Source organism: Bufo gargarizans, chromosome 5 (genome assembly GCF_014858855.1).
Source record: "Bufo gargarizans isolate SCDJY-AF-19 chromosome 5, ASM1485885v1, whole genome shotgun sequence".
NCBI lineage: Eukaryota > Metazoa > Chordata > Amphibia > Anura > Bufonidae > Bufo > Bufo gargarizans.
This window is the reverse complement of record NC_058084.1, coordinates 23,500,279-23,525,139: the sequence shown is the minus strand read 5'-3', so window position 1 is coordinate 23,525,139 and position 24,861 is coordinate 23,500,279. Positions and strand designations below refer to the sequence as shown.

The 24,861-nt window shown below is 47.0% G+C and overlaps 1 protein-coding gene across 1 annotated transcript in view; it reads left to right on the top strand.

The window, feature by feature from the left end:
- LOC122939282 (cytochrome P450 2C25-like) overlaps window positions 1–24,861 on the top strand; it is a 123,772-nt gene that overhangs the window by 95,911 nt on the left and 3,000 nt on the right. Inside the window, exon 9 of the mRNA XM_044295355.1 lies at window positions 18,066–18,207. Within this exon, the coding sequence (XP_044151290.1) occupies window positions 18,066–18,207 (142 nt within the window). The remainder of the gene's footprint in view (window positions 1–18,065; window positions 18,208–24,861) is intronic.

Genomic DNA, 24,861 nt, shown 5'->3' with positions numbered 1-24,861 from the left:
TACTATAGATAGCTTGGGGTTTTCTGAATTAGAGAGAGTAGGAGGAAGTAGTCACTGTAGTTGAGGTTAGAGATGATAGTTAATGAAGGAGGAGAACAGGTAAGTTCCACAATGTAGCTGCCTTTCTTCCCTCTGAGCCCTGATCAAGCCTGGAGAGGACAAACCAAGAGTTTACTGCAGCCCATTACAAGACAGTATGTCTAAGTATGAATATAGAGCAAGTCTAGTGAAGATTAGATCTGAGTCTGGCCAAGGGACTTTACCAGCACCAGTGACCAGGAGGAACTTAAAGCTACCTGGACACGATTGGATGATTAGTGTGCAGAATTATCCTTTTTAACAAAATATAGTGGACCTAAATCTTTCAGGGGAGCACCCTGCATCAAATAATGTAGCAGAGATTTTGCCTGCCACGAGGGAGAATGCCCTTATTGGATTACTCAAGATAAATAGGAAAACATTATATTCAGTACCTAGAGTGCTAGAAAGGGGACTTAGTGCAAAACTATTTAAGCAAGAATAGGCATTTTGCCTGTTAAAGCTAGAGTCTTGAGAAAACTCATCAACTGACAATTGCCAGACATGCTATAAGGATCTCAGCTAAAGTAACATGTGGATTATTACCTTTGATATATAAATGTGCTTTACCAACTGTCCTGAGACCACTGATTCAGTAAAAGTTGAACTGTTTTCATTACAATCATCCTTTCTACTACTCTCAACATTTGCACCTTACGGTGCTGGCATCACGGACACAGGGGCCCAGCCACGAAAGCACCATAAGCGTACCCATTACCTTCAAGGGCACTTCAACTTCCATCTGGCTGTTGTTCCCTGCAATAGAGAGTGCCCCGGAGGATTTAGTGCTGTCTTCCCCATCACTGCACGCCAGCCCATGGAGGCTCTGCTAACCGTGAGTAAATGAACTACTACCCCCATCGTCCCACCGTAACTCATGTGTTGCTCCTGCGGACCCGGTCGATGCAAAATTACACCGGGGATTAAACCTGTCCGTCTGCTACATTAGGAAATAATTGACCGTCTCCTCTGCTCGTACGGGCGGTCTAACATATGGAGTTCCAGTGGGTGGAAATGTCGCACATCAGGCGATGTTGGCGAAGAGCATTTTGCCTTTGTAGCTCACGGACAGGTCCGGCTCTATCATAAGGCAGCCCAAGCAGCTGCTTGAGGGCGCAGAGAAGGGGGGGGGGGGGCTGAGCCTGTTTGCTGAGCAGCCCGTCTGCCCTCACTAACAGAGCAGCCTTAGCAACTCATGCTCTGAGCACAGAGCAGCCTTAGCAACTCATGCTCTGAGCTACGAGACCCTGGTGCATTTAAATCTCATTTAGCATATCTTTTCAGAAAAGTTTCTCCTGGGATTCGAACTCACAACCTTTCACATCAGAGGCAAGGCACTTACTCACACAGCTATGAGAGCTGTATAGCCATTTACTTAATAATAATTAAAAAAAATATATATATATATATGACTTCTACTGTAGATAACTATGATACCTAGTGTACATACACATGACAGCTGCCCCGTGTATGGATGTAGCAGAGCTGGGTGTGTTGGGTCAACTGTCATGTGTATGGTTGTACACTAGGTATCAAAGTTATCTACAGTAGAAGTCGTGGGTTCGAATCCCATCATAAACTTTTCTGAAAGACAAGCTAAATAAGAACACGAGCACCAAATCTTCAAGACTAGAGGCTGGTGGGAACACAGGAAGAGGAAACAGGCCTGCATCGCATCGCTGACATGGAGGTAAGTATAAAATTGTGTTTTTTTTTAATACCGGGCTGTAACTTTACTGCCACGGGGGAGGGGGGCTATTGGCGCCATGATACTGGCACATGGAGGGGGGAGGAGAGAGGCACTTGATACTGACACATTAGGGGGAAGGGGGAGAGGACTATGATATTGGCACATGGGGGGGCAAGAAATGGACATGAATCATGAGGGGCAGAAATGTGACATTATGGGGGGGCAAGAAATGGATATGAATCATGAGGGGCAGAAATGTAAAATGATGGGGGGGCGCCAAAATGTAGATTTGCTTGTGTTGACAAAAATCCTTGCACTGGCCCTGCTCATGGAGGGAGTGTTTTGCCCGGTAAGAGTGACTGAAGTTCATTCACAGTTTCCTGGACATTTTTAACAGCTCTTGCACTTCAGTGGAAGACTTGAGGAACCAAGCGACAAAGAGATTGAAGACAAGTGACAATCAGGGTGCATTGATAAGCCCTCCCTGATGCAGTACAGACAAGATATTTTTCCCGTTATCAGTATCTATGGTTCCCATCTCCAGTTGGCAAGGAGACAGCCAGTGTTCAATTTCTTTATTTATGACGTTGAGCTGTTCTTCCCCGGTCTGGCTCTGTTCTCCCAGGCTGACCAGGTGCAGAATGCCTAGCTTTGCATATGTGATATGATAGAGGACTACTGTGAACTGTGCATAGAGGGCAAGGTGAGGACAAGGTGGCGGATGAGGAGGCAGATGAGCACATTGGTGCAGAAATCCTATGATTACAACGCAGAGGTGGAATTGCCATGACTGGGCCAAGTTATGTATGTGCCTGGGCTGTAACGACATTTACCCAGAGAGCTGTAAAGGACATATATTGTCCTTGACCATAGTTATTACTTTATATGTCAGCGCTGGCGTGAACTCTACCAGACATAGAGAGATCCAATGACTGCCCCAGCTTCTGCTCAATGTATATGTGCAGGGCTGATACAGATTTTTTGCAATGTCTGCTTGGGACTCTTCACCTTGGGTGGGCATTAGCCATCAGTTCTCTGATGGAGGTAGGCTACATGGAAAGGGAGGGACTGTAGCACCAGTAACTTGGTCAGATGCACATTCAGCTTCTGCGCCACTGGATGAGTGTGCAAATACTGTTGTCTTTTTGCAATCACCTTGGTCATCAATTGCTGTCAAAACAAGTGATGAGGAGAAGGAGGAGGAGCATCAGGAGCTATAGACGACATGGAAGTCGATGGGAAGGAACAACAGCTTCCTTCTGCTGATGTTGACGAGCCCTGACTGTTGTAGAGGGGGTGCAGGCTGCCGGGAGATGCAGCAGTTGCTGCATCATACTGTAACACTAAATGAGTGGCACGGTTTTCCCATGCCAGTTTATGGTGATACTCCATGTGTTGACGCCGAGCTGTTGTGCCAACATTAGCAACCTGGTCACGCCTCACCTTCTGCCCACACATCTTGCATACCACAACGCTAACATCCTCCAGTGACTTTGCAAAAACTTCCCACACTGTTGAGTATAGCATTTTCCCTCCACCACTGTGTGATGCCTGCCTGTTGCTGCTTTTATGAACCCGTGCACTGCTAATGTGTTCCTCACAGGTAGTCTCCTGAGTAGCAGACAGTGTACCCCTCCAAAATTTGGCTCCAGGTCTCCCACTGCTTCTACCCTGCTGTCTCACAGGCATGCTGCCACTCTCGCCCCTTTATGATAACGATGCCCCCTCTCAAGTGCAATCTGCTACATCATCTACATATGTTTGCTTGTCACTTGTGTCACCCTCACCAGTCTCTTGCGCATGTCCCTGACCTCTCTCAACATATGCTCCGACCCGACTTTCATCAGTAGTTGCTAGCCTAAAGGAGTCCACAGCAGACCTCTCCTTCAAGTCTGGGCTGGCCTGTAGCTGCTGACTGTCCTCACAAAGCTATCGCTGCTGAAAATCAGCGCAGAGCCGTTGGCTATCATTACTTGGCTAGCAGAAGGAGCAGCAAAAGGAAGAGGCAGGTTCAGGACAGATGAGAGCACATAGGCAGTTCCTGGGCCGTGCCAACTAAGCGTGGTTTCAGAGGAACCCACTGATTCCTGGATGTGTGTATCTGTTTTCGACTGAGATTATGTAGAAGAGCGAGTCAACCATTCCAGTACAGCTAGATTGTTGGTCAGAACACTGCGTGTCTGTTGGCCATAGTGTATGCCAACTGTTTCACTAACAGAATGTATTACTGTATTTTCTCTCCTTATGCTCAGCTCATAGGAAAATTCTGACGACCATGCTGGATCAGGGTTTTATAGAGCTCTTTCTAAGTGGGCGATCGCTACCTGCGGATTGGCTGGCTACACGGCATTATGGGCGATTGTCTCCTCTACACTTACTTTCACTTTCTAACACGTGCAGCTGCTATTTTACTTTCAATAGTTTTTTATTATCAGAGTATAGGCTCATGCCAAGACTGAAACAGCATACAGATTACAAGCAATATTAAGAGTCACTGAGCACAGTACTCCTCTTTTGTCTAAATACAAAACTCAGCCATACAGAAGGTAATCCATAGCAAAGTTTGTCATAACATGTAACTAATAAATCATACAATAAATCATACAATAAATCATATAATAAAATAAAATAACATAACATAACATGTGCCGCGTCTTCATTGCCACATTTTATACAAGTGCAGTCTGCGCCCGAGACCATACATATTACATGCTTGATTCCACCATCTACACCCCATTTCTAGTGTTCTGTGTCTCCAGACCCTACTCCCTCCACGCATCCCATTTCAAGTGATGTTTTCCAACCTGAAAGGTTCGGTGAGCTATCATATATTCGTATGATTTAGTGGTACTGACTGCACTGATGATCTCTCGAAGGTCAGGGATATTAGTGCTTTTCCAATTTTTTGTTATTGCTATTTTGGTAGCTATTAGTAGATGTAGTACTATAGTTCTATACTTGAATGGAATTTTATCCAACTCCACCAAGAGCAAGGCTAGAGCTGGGTCTGGAGGAATTACATATCCTACGATCCCCGACACCTTAGAGAACACTCGAGACCAGAGAGAATAAATATTCGGACATTGCCAAAGTATATGCATCAGTGTACCTTTATGTCCACAGTTCCTCCAACAGTTTATGTTAGTACTTGGAAAAAGTGAGTGTAACCTAACAGGGGTGTAGTACCATCTCAAGGTTGTTTTGAGAAAAGTTTCTAGGTGTGAGGAGCATTTGAGGGTGGAGATAGCAATTTTATTTGCTGCTGTCCATTGGGCTGTGGAAAAGGTTGTTTTAAGAGCAGTCTCCCATGCTAGGAATGGAGCGGTCTTTGAAAACCTATCCTTGTCCCCCAGAAACATATATAAAGGTTTAATCCCTTTGTGGATGGGTCCTTGGATGGACCATTGAGCCATCAAATGAGTATGACTCTTGAGGACAAAGGACGGGTTACCCGACAATATGTGTCTTATTTTGATATAAGAGAACACTTCCTGTGGAGGAATATTATAAGATTGTTCAATATCTTTAAAGGGTTTTAGATCCGAACCTGACAACAGGTCTGCCACAGTGGAGAGTCCACTATTTTTCCACACCTTAACATTTAAATCCGGTGCTAGATACTGAAGAGTTTCTATAGGAGCCAGGTGTGCCACTGATGATGGGGCTGCTCGACTGAAATCATGATATTTTTTCCACAAAGCCACTGAAGTATAGACATAAAAAGCGGGATAGAGACCTGAGTAGCCGTCGTGCAACGCTGCCATGAGAAGAGCGCGTAAATTTCGTCCTGGGATTTGTGCTTGCTCAATATGCACCCAATGTTTTCCTATTCCACCACTCCACCAGTCTCTAAGCTGATTAATTCTAGAGGCTAGATAATAGTCAAACAAGTTAGGCATGCCCAAACCTCCACACTTTTTATGTCTGCACATGATACTTCTCGCCAATCTAGGTTTGGCTTTATTCCAAATAAAAGCGTTTAACATCTTGTTAGCTAGATTAAAGAAGGAAATTGGAACAGGAATAGGGATAGTTCGGAACAGATATAATAATTTTGGCAATATATGTTGCTGTAACGCAGCAATGCGTCCTAACCAAGATAGCTCTGTTTTGGCCATGCTATCAAGTTCCGGTTGAAGTGAAAGCAGCAGGGGAGGGAAGTTAGCTTTATACAGTCCCTGGGGGGTAGTAGTCACTTTAAAACCTAAGTACTGAACCATGACTTCTTGCCAATCTAAGGCGAATTCTGCCTTCATCTGAGACAAGCTAGCTCCTGGGATCCCCAACGATAAAGCCTGAGACTTGCTCTCGTTTATCTTATAATATGATAAGGCCCCATAAGAGCGAATGATGTCCATCACTGCTCCTAATGATTTCCTGGGGTTTGTTAGGGACAGTATAATACCGTCCGCATATAGCGATATACAATGTTGCCTGTTTCCAATTTGTACACCCGTCACCTCGGTCGACTGACGGATCGCCTGAGCTAATGGTTCCAACGATAAAATAAATATTAAGGGGGAAAGGGGACATCCCTGTCTCGTGCCATTAGAAAGTCTAAACGGATCTGACAATACACCATTTGTTAATACACGGGCTGAGGGGTTGGGGTAAAGGACCCGAATAGCTTGTATAGTAGATTCCGGGAACCCCATTCTGCGGAGTACAGAGAAGACAAACGACCAGTTTACTCGGTCAAAAGCCTTCTCTGCATCCAAGGTGACAATCCACTAAGTTCAATACTCTTCTTGAGTTGTCTGTGATTTGTCGCCCCTGGACAAAGCCCACCTGGTCAGGGGCCACCAGAGATGGAATGATGTTCGCTAGTCGGGAAGCTAAAATTTTTGCATAAATTTTAAGGTCCGTATTAAGTAAAGAAATGGGGCGGAAGTTTTGAGGAACAGAAGGATCCTTACCAGGTTTGGGTAAAGTCACAATTACCGCCTCCAACATTTCAGTAGGCATATTACCTTTTTCCATGGCACGGGACAGAGATGCGTGAAGAGGTGGCAACAAATAGTCGGAAAAGGTCTTATAATAAGAGTTTGAAAGTCCGTCTGGACCAGGACTTTTCTGATATGGCAAACCCTTAATTACCTTAGATATTTCAGCTGGGGTGACAGGAGCAGTAAGGGATTCACTCTGACTCTTATCCATGGAGGGTAACGATAGGGATCCCAGGAAACCTTCAATGTCATCAATGGAAGGGGAAACAAAGCCAGGTTCTTCCTGTAAATTATATAACTGAGAATAGTAAGATCTAAACTGATTAGCTATAGCCTTTGGGTCATATAGCTTATAGGATTTTGAAGAGTCCCAAAGGAACGCAATTTTTGATTTTACAGCTTTAGCTTTAACTCTGCTAGCCAACAGCTTCCCTGCTTTATTAGCTTGGGAGTAGTATGTAGCATTAGTCTTTTTAAGTGCTAATTCGTACGTGTGCAGAAAACTTTCTCTGAGTTGCGATCTGAGAACTTTCAGTTTATCGGATAATTCCAGTGAGGGGGACGTCTTATTCAGTGCATCTACAGATTGTATTTGTGATATAAGATCATTTTGATACTTTTCCCTCTGTCTTTTATGTTTATGGCTCAGTTTCATAAGGATTCCTCTTATGAACGCTTTATGGGCGGTCCAAACTATAGTGGGATCCGCAACAGAGTCCGCGTTAAAGTGAAAATATTCCCTCAATGCTGCAGATATTTCTGCCTGGTATTTGGTATTAGCTATTATAAAGTCATTGGCTCTCCATAATGGGTTGGGAGGGGTCGAAAACTCTTCCTTTATTTCTAAGGTCACCGGGGCGTGATCCGACCAGGTAATCGTCCCGATTGAGGATTTTGCAGAAACGCTCAAAGACGTTCTATCGACAAGGAACAGGTCTATACGGGAGTACGTTCTATGTGCCGGAGAAAAATATGTAAAATCTCTCTCCGACGCATGGTGAATGCGCCATACATCAAATAGAGAGTTAGCTAGCAAAGATGGTATGAGAGATGTTGCGCTCGTTCTAGAAACAGAGGAAGAGTCTTGGGATGGGTCAGGTGTTACGTTGAAATCACCACAGATGATCACTCTACCTTCTTTCAACGTTTGTATTTTGTGGAAGAGTTTATTAAGAAAACGCACCGGGCGAATATTCGGGGCATACACACCCACTAGGGTATAGATTATATTATTTATTGAGCACACATGAATAACGTACCTACCCCCTGGATCAATGACTGTTTTCCTCTCAGAGTGTGCCACAGAATTTCTTATTGCTAATAAAACCTCCCTCTTTTTACCAGTAGTATGGGAGTGAATCAAAGTCGGAAAGGAAGGGTGTTTCAATCTCCTCATATCAGCCTCTAGTATATGTGTCTCCTGCGCACAAAATACATCACATTTATTCATGAGTGCCTCCTTCCACATCATCCGCCTCTTGTATGGACTATTTAAGCCTCTCACATTTAACGAACTAATTGTCAACACCATCTTGTCACATAAGAGGCTGCATAGAGGAACTCACACGGTCCATGCGGAAGGAGACACCCATCGACACCTGCATGTAGATCAGGTAAGTGGTAAAATATAGACTTGGCACAGAGAAAACAATAAATGCAAAAAGAAAAGAACTGTAACAGTATAAACCATAACTGACCGCCCTGGAAAAGGGACGGTAAAGGATTAGCACAAGGGTTAGATCGCATATCCCCTTGTGATCTTTCTAGGGGGAAGACAGTCTTGCCTACCACCATGAGGCTCCACATTAAGAGCCTATTCCCGCTCCTTCTGGATGCAGGACAATTAGAAGAACCTTCAGCGACGTCTCCTTCAGCGATGTTTCCTCTGGCGTCGTCTCTCAACTTGATGCCACTCTCCCTCCTCTTCAGGCTTCTGCTGAAGCTTCCCGGTAGGGACCACCGATACCGCGATTCCCCAGGCTGCCATGACACATTTGCCCTCCTCGACTGTGCGAATAACAGACATAGCCCCATCTCTCTGTACAAGCAGCTTCATGGGGTAACCCCAGCGATATGGAATTGAGTGTTCTCTCAGTGCTACAGTAATCGGGGTTAGCGTGCGTCTGAGTTGTAGAGTGGCTACAGAAAGATCCGCAAAAAGCTTTACAGACTGGTATGGATCCGGTAAAGTTCCTAGCTTCCTTGCCGCTGCGAGGGTGTCATCTTTAGCTTGAAAGAAATGCAGGCGAGCTAGCACATCTCGAGGCACATCATCAGGCAGGTGCTTCGGCTTGGCAATCCTATGCGCCCGGTCAATGATAAGATCCTGTTCGGTGCAATCGGGCAAAAGCAGCTTGATCAGATTCTTGATGTAGGCTTGCAGGTCTGCCACCGCGACCGATTCCGGCACCCCACGCAACTTTAAGTTGTTTCTACGGGACCGGTCCTCAAGGTCCGCCACTTTCGCCCTGAGGTAAGCAATCTCCTCTGAATGAGAGCCATGTGAGTCAATCAGATTATTGTGCGAGTCCGCAAATTCGCCCATTTTCTGTTCCACGTGTTGGACTCTGTTGTCCAGGGCTGCTACTGACGCCTGAATAGGCGAAATTAGGTGTGATATGTGGCCGGTAACTGACTGATTAAATGCCAGGAGCATGTCCTTCAGCAGCAAGCTAGACGCCGGTTTGTCGTCAGTGGGAAAATTATCTAGCGCGTCCGATAAGGTGCCGGTTTCTGCATGGGTCTTTTCCCCATCTTCTTGCAGTCTGGGTCTCTGCTTAGCCGGACTGGTACCGGGAGATTGCAGTGACGCCGCGGCCTCCAGCATTAAGTCCCCTTTCTCCGTTAGATGACTCTTACCCGATCGGGATAGTTGCGGGGATCCACTAGGGCTCTGGTGAGAGCTGCTGTTGTCTGAAGCGCGGGGAGATCCTCCGCTAGTCGTGGATACTGGACTGGAGCCGGGCCCTGTTTGTCTGCCTCGTGAGCCAGCGCCATCTTTGCTTTGCTCAGGGCCGAAGAAAAACTCCAGTTTTCCCTGGTTTTTTATGCTCCTTTTTCCCCTGGTCATCATCGGGGATAGTGCCGATGCCGAACCGCACCAGAAGAAGAGAAATAAAGTGCAATATGAAGGTTCTGCTGGGCTGAATTGCTAGACTGGAGCGGGAGCTCTGGAATCAAGCAGCCATACTCCTCTGCGGCTCGGCCACGCCCCCTCTGCAGCTGCTATTTTAGGAAAAATGATTACTTTACACGAAGAGCAAGGAAATTTGGATTAGTTTGGAATCAAAGTTTTCCTAAACTTCGGTCCGAATTCCACTTTGAATGCTTTGCTTAGCTCAACACTGTTGATTAAGATATATCAATGATTTACTGGTCTTTTTAGTCTGGAACAAAACTGTCATTTCTTAAAATTGTAGAACCATTAAATGTAAATGATCTGGGATTAAAGTTGGGGGAGCGGGGGCACTATCAATTTTCTTGATATAACAGAAAACCTACAGTGACAAAGATCTTGTCCCACCAGAGTAGTCATCAGTCTTTGACCCTTAAACATGGCATCCCAAAGGGACCATAGCTTTGTGTTAGGCAAACTTGATCTTCAGACCATGAATTTCATGTACAGTCCGGGAATTTAAGGGTTGTATTAGACCAGACAATCAGTCTGACAACAATCAGTCTGACAATTGTCAGTGAGGAAGCATTCCTTCTCCACAATCACCTGCTCATCAGCGGAGGAGACTGCTGCTATTACATGCAGCAACCTCCTCTATAGTATGAGAAGCAGTGATCGCTAATGTCATCCATCGTCCTCATGCTGAATCAGGATTTTCCGGCAGCAGATCATGATTAGACAGAATGATCTACTGTAGGCAAGTGATGGCAGTATTATACAGGCAGATTATCTCTAGCAAGCGCTCCTACGAATGCTTGTCAGCGATGATATGCCCGACAATTGACTAGTGTAATACAGCTTTGAGGGACAAGTTTTTAGCCAAGGTTTATTCTGTAGATGTCTTACAGACCTCTCTGCTAAGTAGAGAAGGAGAGATCTTTTGATACCCAGGAAACATGAGGTTCAAGATAAGAAAGTATAGATAACAGGTACCTTTGACACTTCTGTGAAAGAGGTACATAATATCCTGTCTGACCATTGGGATATTATTCCAGCAGACAAAGATCTCCACAATGTAATCAAGGACACTGATCGGGAGGAGTTTTAGAGATAAGTTGGGGGAATCAGAAACACCATGTTTTGCAAAAGAAACTTTAGTGGACCTACTGTTTGTGCTGCTGTAGTCCTAATGGCCTTAATTCCCTTAAATAATTTCATCCTTACGGGTTATTCATAATTTTGCTTTGTTATCTCTACATTTTACACCATTCTCACAACCCTAAATTGCATACAGCGTTAGTGTGCCTGAGATGCAGCCTGGTGATAGTGCCCTTTTATGCATTATCTTGTTATCTATCTTATTTAATGGAACTTCTGGTATGGACATCCTGCCCTATTTTTACTGGGGTAAATCCCTTTGTTTTACTTTATATTTATGGTCTATGGCATCAACAGAAGTTTTCATTCTCCTCTTCTTTTGGATCAGCAACTTCTTTTAAGCCTTTTTAATGCCAGCAGGTGTATTATATGCTAACATGTCTATATATATATACATATTTTCCAGAAATGCAGATCAGTGTTGGATTAAAATACTACTCATGCATTTTAGGTGGTCTCCCTAATGATAAAGAGCACCCGTCCCCTCTCCATAGACTTCTATAGCTAGCATCTCTGTAAGTTTCTCTCTGAACTATTTACTACCTCCTCTCCTCTCTCCAATAAGAAGCAGATCAGGTCTCTCTGCACTTCCTTACTCCTCCTCAGTTCTCCATAGTGTCATATGAGCAGCATGTCTGTTTGTCTTTTTCACTTCTTTCCTTCCCCTGACCCTCCCCTGTCTATAGACTTCTGTCCGCAGCATGTTGTCATGGTCTTACCTTCTTGCTGTTCTCCTTCGTTTGACATGTGCTGGCGGCCATCTTGGTTTCTGGGTTTCTTGTAGCCTCCCACCCTGCGGCTTCTCCTTCCCACTGGGAGGAGCTGGATGCCTAGCTCATATATATAGGAGGTCTGTGGCTTCAGTTCCTTGCTTGGTCCTCCTGTGTTCACATGCTTCTAAGACTGCTGCTGCTTCTGGTTCCTGATCCTGGCTTCGTCTGACTACCCTGCTGGTTCCTGATCCAGGCTTCGTCTGACTACCCTGCTGGTTCCTGATCCAGGCTTCGTCTGTCTACCCTTCTGGTTCCTGACCTCTGGCTTCGCAAGAACCTGCTTCGGTTTAGCCATCCGTTTGGACTTTTGCCTTACAGCTTGATTTTCAATAAAGCCTTCTTATTTCCACTTATCTCTTGTTGTACGTCTGGTTCATGGTTCCATGACATTAGGACCAAGCCATGAATTCTGACGGTACAGGGCCATCCTCGCTACCTACGCTGGTTGCCAGACTTGATCAGCAGGATCACCTGTTGGGTCGGTTCGCTGTGGCGTTGCAAACCCTGCTTGAACGCACGGCTCATTTAGCTTCCGTTGCCGATGGGTCGGTTGTCGCTCCTGGGCCCGCTCCTACTGCCGCTCCGGTTGTTGCGCCAGAGTCTACCCCGACACCTGTTGCTGCGCCTGCGGTGTTTCGGGGTATGACCGGTTCTGCCCCCCTTCCACAGCGCTTTGGGGGAGAGCCAACTCAGTGCCGAGGTTTCCTTAACCAGGTGGGCATTTATTTTGAGTTGCTGCCACATGCCTTTCCTACTGAGAGATCAAAGGTGGGCTTCTTGATCTCACTGCTCTCGGACAAGGCCTTGGCCTGGGCCAGCCCTTTATGGGAGAACAACAATCCGGTGGTTGCCGAGTTTTCCGGTTTTGTTGCTTCTCTTCGAAAGGTATTTGATGTGCCGGCTCGTGCTGCCTCTGCTGCGAAGCTCCTTATGTCCATCAGACAGGGTTCACGATCCGTAGCTGAATACGCCATTGAGTTTCGTACCCTGGCAGCAGAGGTGGGCTGGAATAATGAGGCTCTGGTCGCTGCTTTCTCTCATGGTCTCTCGGATGCCTTGAAGGATGAGGTTGCAGCTAAGGACCTACCAGTGGAGCTCGAGTCTCTTATTTCTTTCCTGATTTTGATTGACACCAGACTCAGGGAGAGACCTTCCTTTAAGGAGAGCATGCGGAGGCCTTCTAACAGATTGGCGCCTACGTTTGCTGTCCCACCCGTGCCTCCCTCTCCTCCCACGCCTCCTGGGGATGACTTGTCTGGGGGTGAACCCATGCAGCTGGGGTTTGCTCGCCTGTCCGAGGGGGAGAGGGCACTCCGGAGACGCGAGGGCCGGTGCATGTACTGTGGTCTCGGTGGGCATTTTCGGTTGGCATGCCCGAACCGTCCGGGAAACGCTCGCACCTGAGATCCTGTCGGGGGCAGATCTTGGGTGGAGTCTCCTCGTCCCCGGTTTCCCGTGTTGACAAACCACTGATTACTGTTGTCCTCTCCTGGGTCGGGGGCTCGGTGACGACCCAGGCGTTGGTGGACTCTGGTGCTGGTGGTTTGTTCATTGATAGTGTGTTCGCTGCCGCCAATTCCATTCCTCTGCAGCCTCGAGGTTCCCCACTGTCTCTTGAGGCGATAGACGGCAGACCCCTTCTGCCGCCACACGTGACTCATGAGACCCTTCCAGTGGGGATGGCCATTGGTGCCGTTCACAGAGAGTCGGTCTGTCTCCAGGTTATTTCGTCTCCACACTACTCGGTGGTCTTGGGGTACTCCTGGCTCCAGAAGCATAATCCGACTTTCGATTGGAGATCGGCCGAGATCCTCTCGTGGTCACCGCAGTGTGGGGCTAGTTGCATCCATGGGTCTGTCAAGTTGCTGTGTACTTCCTCGGACTCTCTGTTGCCTCCTGAATACGAGGAGTACCGGGATGTATTCAATAAGGTGCGTGCGGTTGCCCTACCTCCGCACCGCCCATACGATTGTGCCATAGAGTTACAATCTGGTGCCGTTCCTCCTCGTGGCAAAGTCTATCCACTGTCGGTAGCGGAGAATGAGGCCATGGAGGAGTACGTGAGGGAGGTGCTTTCACGCGGACACATTCGCAAATCCTCGTCCCCGGCAGGGGCTGGATTTTTCTTTGTGAAAAAAAAGGGCAGTGAGTTGAGGCCTTGCATCGATTACAGGGGTCTCAATCGCATCACGATCAAGAACGCTTACCCGATACCCTTGATTTCCGAGCTGTTCGATCGCCTCAAAGGGGCCACGGTCTTTACCAAACTCGACCTGAGGGCGGCATATAACCTGGTAAGGATCAAGGCGGCGATGAGTGGAAGACCGCGTTTAACACCAGGACCGGTCATTATGAATCCTTGGTTATGCCCTTTGGGTTGTGCAATGCGCCCGCAGTCTTCCAGGAATTCATCAACAATGTTTTCCGTGACCTGTTGCAGCAGTGTGTGGTGGTCTATTTGGATGACATCTTGGTATATTCTGAATCCATGGAGGCCCACATTCTGGATGTCAGACGAGTGTTGCAACGGTTACGAGAGAACAAGCTGTTCGGTAAGCTTGAGAAATGCGAATTTCACCGATCCCAGGTAACCTTCTTAGGTTACATCATTTCCGCTGAGGGGTTCTCCATGGATCCTGAGAAGGTTTCGGCTGTCTTACAGTGGCCCCAACCCAGTGGTCTTCGTGCCCTGCAGCGCTTTTTGGGCTTCGCCAATTATTATCGGAAGTTCATCAGGGACTTTTCCATGCTAGCCAAGCCTCTCACGGATCTGACCAGGAAGGGCAGTAATCCCCAGGTCTGGCCGCTCGAGGCCATCCGAGCTTTTGAGGCTCTAAAGTCCGCCTTTGTGTCGGCTCCGATTCTGTCGCATCCCAACCCTGGGTTGCCCTTTGTCCTCGAGGTGGACGCGTCTGAGACGGGAGTAGGCGCCCTTCTGTCTCAGCGTAGAACACCAGAGGGTCCTCTGCTTCCTTGTGGGTTTTACTCCCGGAAACTGTCTTCCGCGGAGTGCAACTATCAGATTGGTGACAGGGAGTTATTGGCCATCGTGCAGGCCCTTAAAGAATGGAGGCACTTGCTCGAGGGCTCGGTGGTTCCGGTTCTCATCCTGACGGACCACAAGAATCTGACCTACCTCTCTGAGGCCAAGAGATTGACACCACGTCAGGCCAGATGGGCTCTGTTCTTGTCACGTTTTAATTACGTGGTCTCCTACCTACCCGGTTCCAAGAACATCAGAGCGGATGCCTTATCACGGCAGTACTCCGAGCTGTCCGGGGAGGAGTCGATTCCGACTTCGGTCATACCTCCGAATCAGATCCTGGCCGCCATTCGCACCAGCCTGACCTCTCCCCTGGGTGAGCAGATTTTGGCGGCTCAATCTGGTGCTCCCTCTGGGAGACCCAACGGCAGATGTTTTGTGCCTGAGGAGTTGCGCACTCGGTTGTTGCGAACCTACCATAACTCCAAGGCCGCGGGGCATCCTGGAAAGAATCAGCTGTCCTGGGCTGTTTCACGTCTGTTCTGGTGGCCTTCTCTACGTTCCGACATCGCCGCATATGTAGCGGCATGCTCCGTTTGTGCCCAGAGTAAGTCCCCTCGGCACCGTCCGTTGGGCCTTTTGCAACCCATAGCCACCGGGGAGCGTCCATGGTCACACCTGGGGATGGATTTCATTGTGGACCTCCCTGCATCCCGAGGCCATACGGTCATTCTCATGATTGTGGATCGGTTTTCCAAAATGTGCCACTGTGTTCCTCTCAAGAAGTTACCCTCTGCACAAGAGTTGGCCACGATTTTTGCCAGGGAGGTCTTCCGGTTGCACGGTTTGCCCAAGGAGATTGTGTCGGATCGGGGGAGTCAGTTTGTGTCCAGGTTCTGGCGCTCCTTTTGCTCCCAGTTGGGGATTCATCTCTCTTTCTCCTCGGCCTACCACCCTCAGTCCAATGGTGCCACAGAACGATCCAATCAGGCCTTGGAGCAATTCCTTCGTTGCTATGTCTCCGATCACCAAGACAATTGGGTTGACCTCCTGCCTTGGGCTGAGTTTGCCAGGAACACGGCGGTGAACTCTTCCTCTGGGACGTCTCCCTTCATGGCCAATTATGGGTTCCAACCTCCGTGTTACCGGAGGTATTCTCTCCCCAGGATATTCCGGCTGTGGAGGATCACCTTTCCGTCCTACGTGCTTCTTGGGTACAGATCCAGAGGTCCCTTGAGGTCTCTGCGCAGCGCCAGAGACTCCAGGCTGATCGCAGACGAGCGCCCGCTCCTTCCGACCAGGTTGGAGACCGCGTATGGTTGTCCACCTGCAACCTCAACCTTTGAGTGCCCACTCCCAAGCTGGCGCCTCGCTTTGTTGGTCCCTTCCGAGTGCTTCGCAGGGTAAACCCGGTAGCCTATGCCCTTGCGCTTCCTCCTGGCATGCGGATCTCCAACGTGTTTCATGTCTCCCTGTTGAAGCCACTGGTGTGTAATCGTTTCACTTCCTCGGTTCCTCGGCCTCGTCCGGTCCAAGTGGGCAATCGTGAGGAGTATGAGGTGAGCAATATCCTGGACTCACGCCTGGTCCGCGGTCGGGTGCAGTTTTTGGTCCATTGGCGTGGTTATGGTCCAGAGGAGCGTTCCTGGGTTCCCTCTGCAGATGTCCATGCTCCTGCCTTGCTCCGAGCCTTCCACGCACGCTTCCCTCAGAAACCGTTCTTTACTCCGCGGAGGAGGGGCCCTTGAGGGGGAGGTACTGTCATGGTCTTACCTTCTTGCTGTTCTCCTTCGTTTGACATGTGCTGGCGGCCATCTTGGTTTCTGGGTTTCTTGTAGCCTCCCACCCTGCGGCTTCTCCTTCCCACTGGGAGGAGCTGGATGCCTAGCTCATATATATAGGAGGTCTGTGGCTTCAGTTCCTTGCTTGGTCCTCCTGTGTTCACATGCTTCTAAGACTGCTGCTGCTTCTGGTTTCTGATCCTGGCTTCGTCTGACTACCCTGCTGGTTCCTGATCCAGGCTTCGTCTGACTACCCTGCTAGTTCCTGATCCAGGCTTCGTCTGTCTACCCTTCTGGTTCCTGACCTCTGGCTTCGCAAGACCCTGCTTCGGTTTAGCCATCCGTTTGGACTTTTGCCTTACAGCTTGATTTTCAATAAAGCCTTCTTATTTCCACTTATCTCTTGTTGTACGTCTGGTTCATGGTTCCATGACACATGTCTGTTTTTGACTCCTGAACTTCTTTACTCCTCCTCACCCCAATTCCCTCTCCAAAGTCTTCTATGTGCATCATGTGTGTGTGTCTGTCTGTACTTCTTTACTTCCCCCACCCCATCCCCTCTTCGAAGACTTCTAAGAGCAGCATGTGTCTGTCTCTGCACTTCTTTCCATAAGGTTCCATCAATGAAAAAATTGTGGTATTTCCCAGTAATATGAAGACACTTTCATGAGGTGCACAGTAGCTACTATCATATAGTTAAGTCAGAAAAGAAAAAAAGAGACCCCGGGTGTCCCAGAATGGAGGGAGGAAAGTGCCTACCCAATGTAAACGCAGTGGGGCACCCGTGAAGAGATAACTCGGTACAAGCTCCGAGTGCAATAACGAAGAAAGAAAGAAGAAGCTCAGAGTACCCAAAAGAATTGTAATAAAACAAATGAATTATAAACCGGAAGCCACGCCGAAACGCGCGTTGGGGTGGTGCCATCCTGGGTTGTGTGTCCACACAAGGTCCATCTTAGGTAAGCTCTAGGTCATAATCTTCCTCCCACGACCTGGTGTCACTGTTGTTGAGACTTCTCATCTGGCTTTATTCTCTTTCTGGCCATACACTTTTTTATCATCCTTCTGTTCAGCATTACATGCATCATAGCCGTGGTTGGTTTTCTTTATTGACCTTCTCTTACCTTACATTACCCTATCATTTCCCGTTATATTTGGCCTATGGGCTGGTCACTGTACCTAACATTTCCCATGACCACTACCATTTTTGTATTATGTATTTTCTAACCTGTGTGTTCTCCCAGGGTGGCGCCTGTTTTCTCCTTTTTCCTGCTCCCTCCACTCTGTTCATGGCATCATCTATATGTATTTTTAATCATGTTTTGATACTATCCTAATAAAACATTTATATACTATTTATATATTACTTGTTTATTATTCATTTATTTTATTACAATTTTTTTGGGTACTCTGAGCTTCTTCTTTCTTTCTTTATCATATAGTTTATTTTGAACCCCACGCTAAAAAAATTCATTGGTATACAGTACTACAATCATCATAACAGAGACACGTTTATAAAACACATGTCTTTTCTTTATTAGGGAACAACCGTGATACCCTTCCTCTCATCCGTCCTGACAGACCCATCTCAGTGGGAGACTCCGGAAGTATTCAACCCCGGGCATTTCTTGGATGAGGATGGGCAGTTCCGCAACAGGTCGGCCTTCATGCCTTTCTCAGCAGGTAAGAGCATGATATTTAAAGACGTGACCAGAAATAAAACAGACGGACAAAGAATATGAGATGTTCCTAGTAGAGGGGATACAGAGGGGCAGATGTACTAACCTCATCTAAAATCTAGTCAGTGTAAACGTAAACAGTCAGACTAAAGATGGGCCAAACTTCTCAAACTTCTTTGTGCTGTATGATAAATTTGGTGCACGGCAAGACAGTTTTTTCTAACCTTTGCTCCATATTTTTGGCACACATAGTATCTAAAGGCACAAGTACTGTACATTCTTACCAAGTCATGCTCTCTACCTACTAAAATTTTTATTTATTTTTTTGTTATTTACAACATTCATCTGACAGGTTAGATCATGGTGTATTTATAGAGCAGGTTGTCACGGACGCGACAATACCAAATATTTTTTGGGTTGTTTTTTTAATTTTATATAACAAAGCATTTTTTACTGTGTCCACATTCTGAAAGCCATATTTTTTTTAATTTTTTTGGGCGACTGTCTTGTGTAGGGGCTCATTTTTTTCAAAATGAGATGACGGTTTGATTGGTACTATTATAAAGTGCAAATTACCTTCTGATCATTTGTTATTACACATTTTGTGATGTAAGGTGACAAAAAATGGCTTTTTTACACCGTTTTTTTCTGCGGTATTCTCCTGAGGGGTTAGTTCATGTGATATTTTTATAAAGCAGGTTATAATGGATGCGGCAATACCTAATATGTCAACTTTTTATGTAAGTTTTCCACAATGATTTCATTTTTGAAACAAAAAAAATCATATTTTAGTGTCTCCATAGTCTGAAACCCATAGTTTATCTTAGGTAGGGTACCATTTTTGTGGGATGACTTGACAGTTTGATTGGCACTATTTTGGGGTGCGTATGACTTTTTGATCGCTTGCTATTACACTTTTTGTGATGTAAGGTGACAAAAAAATGGCTTCTTTTACACCGTTTTTATTTTTTACGGTATTCACCTGAGGGGTTAGGTCATGTGATATTTTCATAGAGCAGGTTATTACGGACGCGGCAACACCTAATATGTCTATTTGTTTTTATTTATGTAAGTTTTACACAATGATTTCATTTTTGAAACAAAAAAAACATGTTTGAGTGTCTCCATAGTCTGAGAGCCATAGTTTTTTCAGTTTTTTGGCGATTATCTTAGGTAGGGTATGATTTTTGCGGGATGAGATGACAGTTTGATTGGCACTATTTGGTGATGCATATGACTTTTTGATCGCTTGAAATTACACTTTTTGTGATGTAAGTTGACCAAAAAAATAGCTTTTTTTACACCGTTTAAAAAAAAAATGATGGTAGTTACTTGAGGGGTTAGGTCATGTGATATTTTTATAGAGCAGGTTCTTACGGACGCAGCGATACTTAATATGTATACATTTTTTTATTTACTTAAGTTTTACACAATAACAGCATTTTTAAAACAGTCATATAGATTTTTTTGGGGGCGATTGTTTTAGGTAGGGGCTCATTTTTTGCGGGATGAGGTGACAGTTATATTGGTACTATTTTGGCGGGCATACACCTTTTTGATCGCTTGGTGTTGAACATTTAGTGATGTAGGATGACAAAAAAATTATTTATTTAGCACATTTTTTTTACGGTGTACATCTGAGGGGTTAGGTCATGTGATATGTTTATAGAGCTGGTTGATACGGATGCGGTAATACCTAATATGTCTACTTTACTTTTTTCTACAATTTTTTTTACTTTATTTGTGGAAAATGATGTTATTTTTTTTCTTCTTGAAACTTTTAATTTTGGGGGGGGGGGGAACTTTTTTATTCTTTTCAACTTTTTTTTTACTTTATTTTTTGTCCCACTTTGGCACTTGAACTTTTGGGGGTCTGATCCTCTTTACAATGCATTCCAATACTTCTGTATTGGAATGCATAAGCTGTAGGAGTAGGCTCTCCACTGGAAGGCAGCCCCAATGCCTACGAAAGGCATCGTGCTGCCTTCCATGCCATCGGGTCCCCATCACAGCAACACGAGGACCCGATGGCAGCGCCAATCCCCGCCCGACATTGCACGTGCCGCGGTCAGCACTGACCGCGGCACATGAAGGGTTAATGCCCCAGCATCGGGGATTTCACCGATTCCGGTGCATGCAGCAGGGGTTCGGCTATCAGTGACTGCCGGACCCCTGCCGCTGATTGGGCGGGCGCTGCTCCTGCACCCGCCCGATCCCCATAGAGTACATGTACGTCATGGGTCTTTAAGTCCTGGCCACCATTTTATATTTATTCTTTTGCCAGTGTAGGGAGAGGTTGTTGTGTGGAGCAGGGACAGATTGTTAGGGACACCAAACGCTAGCTAATAGGGCCACAAAAGTCCTTTTAAGGACTGGTATAGGTGTGCTATCGATAGGTGTGACTTACTGAGGGGTGTAATATATTTATACTTTCTAACATAGAAAATATATAGTGCATTTGTATTGTGCGGCAGTCGTGTGCGGTTCTGCTGCGATACTGCAGCTATACAGAGGGGCAAACGCTATTGAAACAAATCATTTCTACTGGTGTGATATACCAGTTGCCCCCCAAAAAAACTGATTGAAACAGGGGTGTTATATACCAATTATATACTTTCTATATAGTGCATTTGGTTAGTGCAGCATTAGTTTGTGGTTTTGCTGTGTTACCACAGCTACAGATAGTGACAAACACCATTGGAACAAATAATTTCTACTGGTGTGATATACCAGTTGCCCCCCAAAAAAACTGATTGAGGCAGGGGTGTGATATACCTTCTTCCACACATACTGCTCTTCTATAGGGACTTTTGTCACAGGGTCCTTTTAAAAATGACAGGCAGAGGAAGAAGCAGGCCATTCCGCAGGGGTGGTAGGGGTCGGGCAGGTGCACCAGGCCGGAGCCTAAGTGTGAAGTTGCAGAAGTTGCGTGTAATTACGTCAAAGAACTCACCAGACTTGGCCTACCGCTTCTGCATCCTCCTCATCCTCTCTATTTGCACCCTCTTCACTCTCTGCTGTGTGCACCCCCAAAGATACCACCATATCCCCAACGCTCGAGTCAGAGGAATTATTTTCCCATCCATTACAAGACCTTACCAATGTGCAGCCATTCTTGGCATTGGATCAGGAAGAGGAGGTGAAGGGGACGATGATGATGTGTCTATTGACGTCATGTGGGTGCCCACAAAAGGAGGAAGAGGAGGGGAGTTCAGAGGGAGAGACGGAGCAGCAGATCACGGTCACATCTGGCACTCACAGGACACCGGCACATGGCTCTGCAGTGTGGGCAACGATTCTTCTGCTGACTGTAGTGTTGCCATCTGCAGCCTGTGATGTCAACGCATAAGTCAAGGTAAGCCCAACGCTCACCTAGGGAGGACCGCCTTAAGAAGGCACCTGGCCTCCTATCACCGAGCCCAGTGGGAGCAACACTGTCAGAACCCACAAAGACACACTCCTGGTGCTTCACGCCCTGCCTCTTCTCCTTTCCCTCCTCCTCTCTCCTCCTATTTTTCCTCCACTCCACCTTCCACTGTGCCATCGTCGAGTACATCTGGCAAAAGGCAGGCTTCCGTGGCCCCGGATAACCCTCTTGCCCAATGGCTGACCGCTGGCTTGTCAGCACTGCTAGCCCACCAACTACTGCCATATAAACTGGTTGACTTTGAGGCCTTTAGAAAATTTGTGGCGATTGGCACTGTAACAGACCGTTTCAGCAGACAAAGGGTTAAAATCCGTTTAGGCGATATGCCCCTTTCTGGGAGACAGGCACAGCTACTGCAGAACACCAACCTCCCGAACTGGATACAAAATAGCACTCCAAGCTGGAACCTCACAAATAGCTGCTGGCAGACGAACAGGAAAAGCGTACAGTCAGCTTACACTCCTGGCAATCAGTCTCCAACAGCATACAGGTAATCTCCCCAATAACGAGACAAGGCTCCGTCTTGAGGGTCAGCAGTGGTCTGATGTGCTGGCACACCCAGCCTGGTTTTTATTACAGTTTTGCAAATACAGAACAGATACAACACATCCCCACAATGCATCATGGTTTCCTCCTCTCTGTCCCAGAGACAACCGAAGGCAATCCAATTATCTCTCAGGACAAAGGGAGATCACCAATACACATGTGGAGACAACAGGACAGATACACCATTTAAACACACAATGTCACACCCCCACAGCAAACACAGACATTTAACATATCCCCAGATAGCTCAAGTCTGAGTGCATATCATTAGGTGAATGGCACTCAGAATACACAAATACAATAATATTAGCTATCTGGGTGCCCTCACATAACATACAATTTAACCGAACGCATAATAACATAAAATACAATTCTACAGACAGATTTAAGCTGTGCGGCCGGTCTGTCTTCTCCTTTAAAGTTACTATGGGCCATAATCCTGAGGCAAGAGGCCTTCAAACAGCCCCCTCCAAAACACCGTGGCGAGGTTGGTTTCGCCACAGGCACACTCAATGGAAGGTACCCAGAAGAAAATATTTCTCCCAGAAGGGCATCCCCGAGCTATATGGCCACATTCAGCAGCAAGTGAATGTATCTCTGGCACACAGTGTCAGTGCCAAGATACATATGACCACAGACACGTGGTCTAGCAAACACAGGCAGGGAAGGTACATAACTTTTACTGCCCACTGGGTGAACCTTCTGACAGCTGTCAAGCATGCAACCCGTGGCACCCATGTGGATTTGGTGTTACCACCACGGATTGCATGCAGGCCTGTCTCTTCTTCTCCTCCTCCTACTCCATCCTCCATCTCCTCCTTGGCTGACTCCTTCTTTTCCACTGCTACCGCCTCTTCCGCTGCACCTCCCAAGCTCCCCAGAACCTATTTGACATGTCAGGTGAGATGTTGCCATGCTGTGCTGCGGCTGTTGTGCCTAGAAGCCAAGAGCCACACCGATCCTGCATTACTTTTAGCTCTGCGGTCAGACTGATCAGTGGCTAACCCCGCTCAATTTGACAATGAGTAAAGTGGTTTGCTGAAACAGGGCAAAATGACACACGTGCCATGCATATCACACACGTCCTGAACTTAGTCGTGCGGCGTTTCGTTGCCAAATACCCTGGGGTCCAGGACATTTTGAGGCCATTTTAGAAGATCTTACACGGCCATGGCTCGCCTTGCTGACCTTCAGCGGTGACACCAGACATCTGATTTGTGACTGCACGATGCAATGGAACTCCACCTTGTATATGCTTGATAGTCTGCTCCAGCAGAAATGTGCAGTTAACGACTATCTGTATGAACTCTGTGGCAGGACAGGTTCTGGGGTGCTTGTTTTTTTTTTCACTGCACCAGTGGCTGCTCATGCATGACGCATGCAGACTTCTGTGGCCATTTGATGAGATCACCAAACTGGTCAGTCGCAGCCAGGGCGCCATCAGTGACATCTCACCTTACGCCTTCTTTCTGGAGAGTGCATTGTGTCATTTCAGACCGGCTCACGGCACAGGCACAGGTAAGGGCTTACCTGTGGCTCGCCTGACTTGTGAAAAAAGATGTCAGCCAGCATATGTTCGCGGGCGAACAATGCGAACTGGCCATAACTGTCTATAATCGGCAGGCTCGGGTCCGGACCTTTAACCCGGGTGATCGGGTATTGGTTCTGGTACCAACCGTAGACAGTAAGTTCCGAGCTTGGTGGCAGGGGCCCTACGAGGTGCTTGAAAATATTGGAGAGGTAGATTAAAAGTTACAACAGCCAGGGAGGCGAAAGCCGGAGCAGATGTACCATGTGAATCTGTTAAAATCCTGGAAAGATAGGGAAACCTGTACGGAGGACAGCCCAAGACCAGGGTTCCTAGACAAAGCCGTTTCGGCCCCTCTGAAGCAACACAGTGAGAATTGCTGACAGCCTCTCCTCTAAACAAGCTCAAGAAGCCAGGTTGTTCATTAGTCGGAACATGGATGTGTTCTCGGACCTCCCTGGACGCACTTCCTTAAAGTACAGGCTGTAGTGGACTCCCTTAGGAAGGCTGGCTTAACCACTAACCCAAAATAGGGTTAGAAGAGACCAAGTACCTGGGGTATGTAATTGGGTGCGGAATTATCAAACCTCAGGTGAACAAAATTGAGGCAATTTGGAATTGGCCCTGACCTGTCACTACTTGGCAAGTAAAGTCGTTCCTGGGTATGGTGGGGTACTGTATGAGGTTTGTCCCCAATTTTGCTACAGTCGCCGCACCATTGACAGGCCTTTTGAAGGGACACAGGTTAGTGATGGTTCAGTGGAATGAGCAGGCGGAAAAGGCTTTCTACGCTTTGAAGTCTGCCCTGTGTTGGTCCCCGGTATTGGTGACGCCTGACTTCAAAAGGGAGTTTGTGGTACAGACCGATGCCTCTGAAGTAGGCCTGCACTCTCTCAGGACTTCAATGGGGAGGAACATCCTGTTGTTTTCCTGAGCGGAAAGCTTACCCCAGCCGAGACTAGGTACAGTATAGTGGAGAGAGAATGCCTAGCCATCAAATGGGCACTCAAGTCTCTCCGCTATTACCTGTTAGAGAGAAAGTTCTGTCTGGTGACCGACCACTGGGTGAACCTTCTGACAGCTGTCAAGCATGCAACCCGTGGCACCCAGTGGGTTTGGTGTCCCCTCTCAAGTGGATGAGCCAGGCCAAAGAGAGG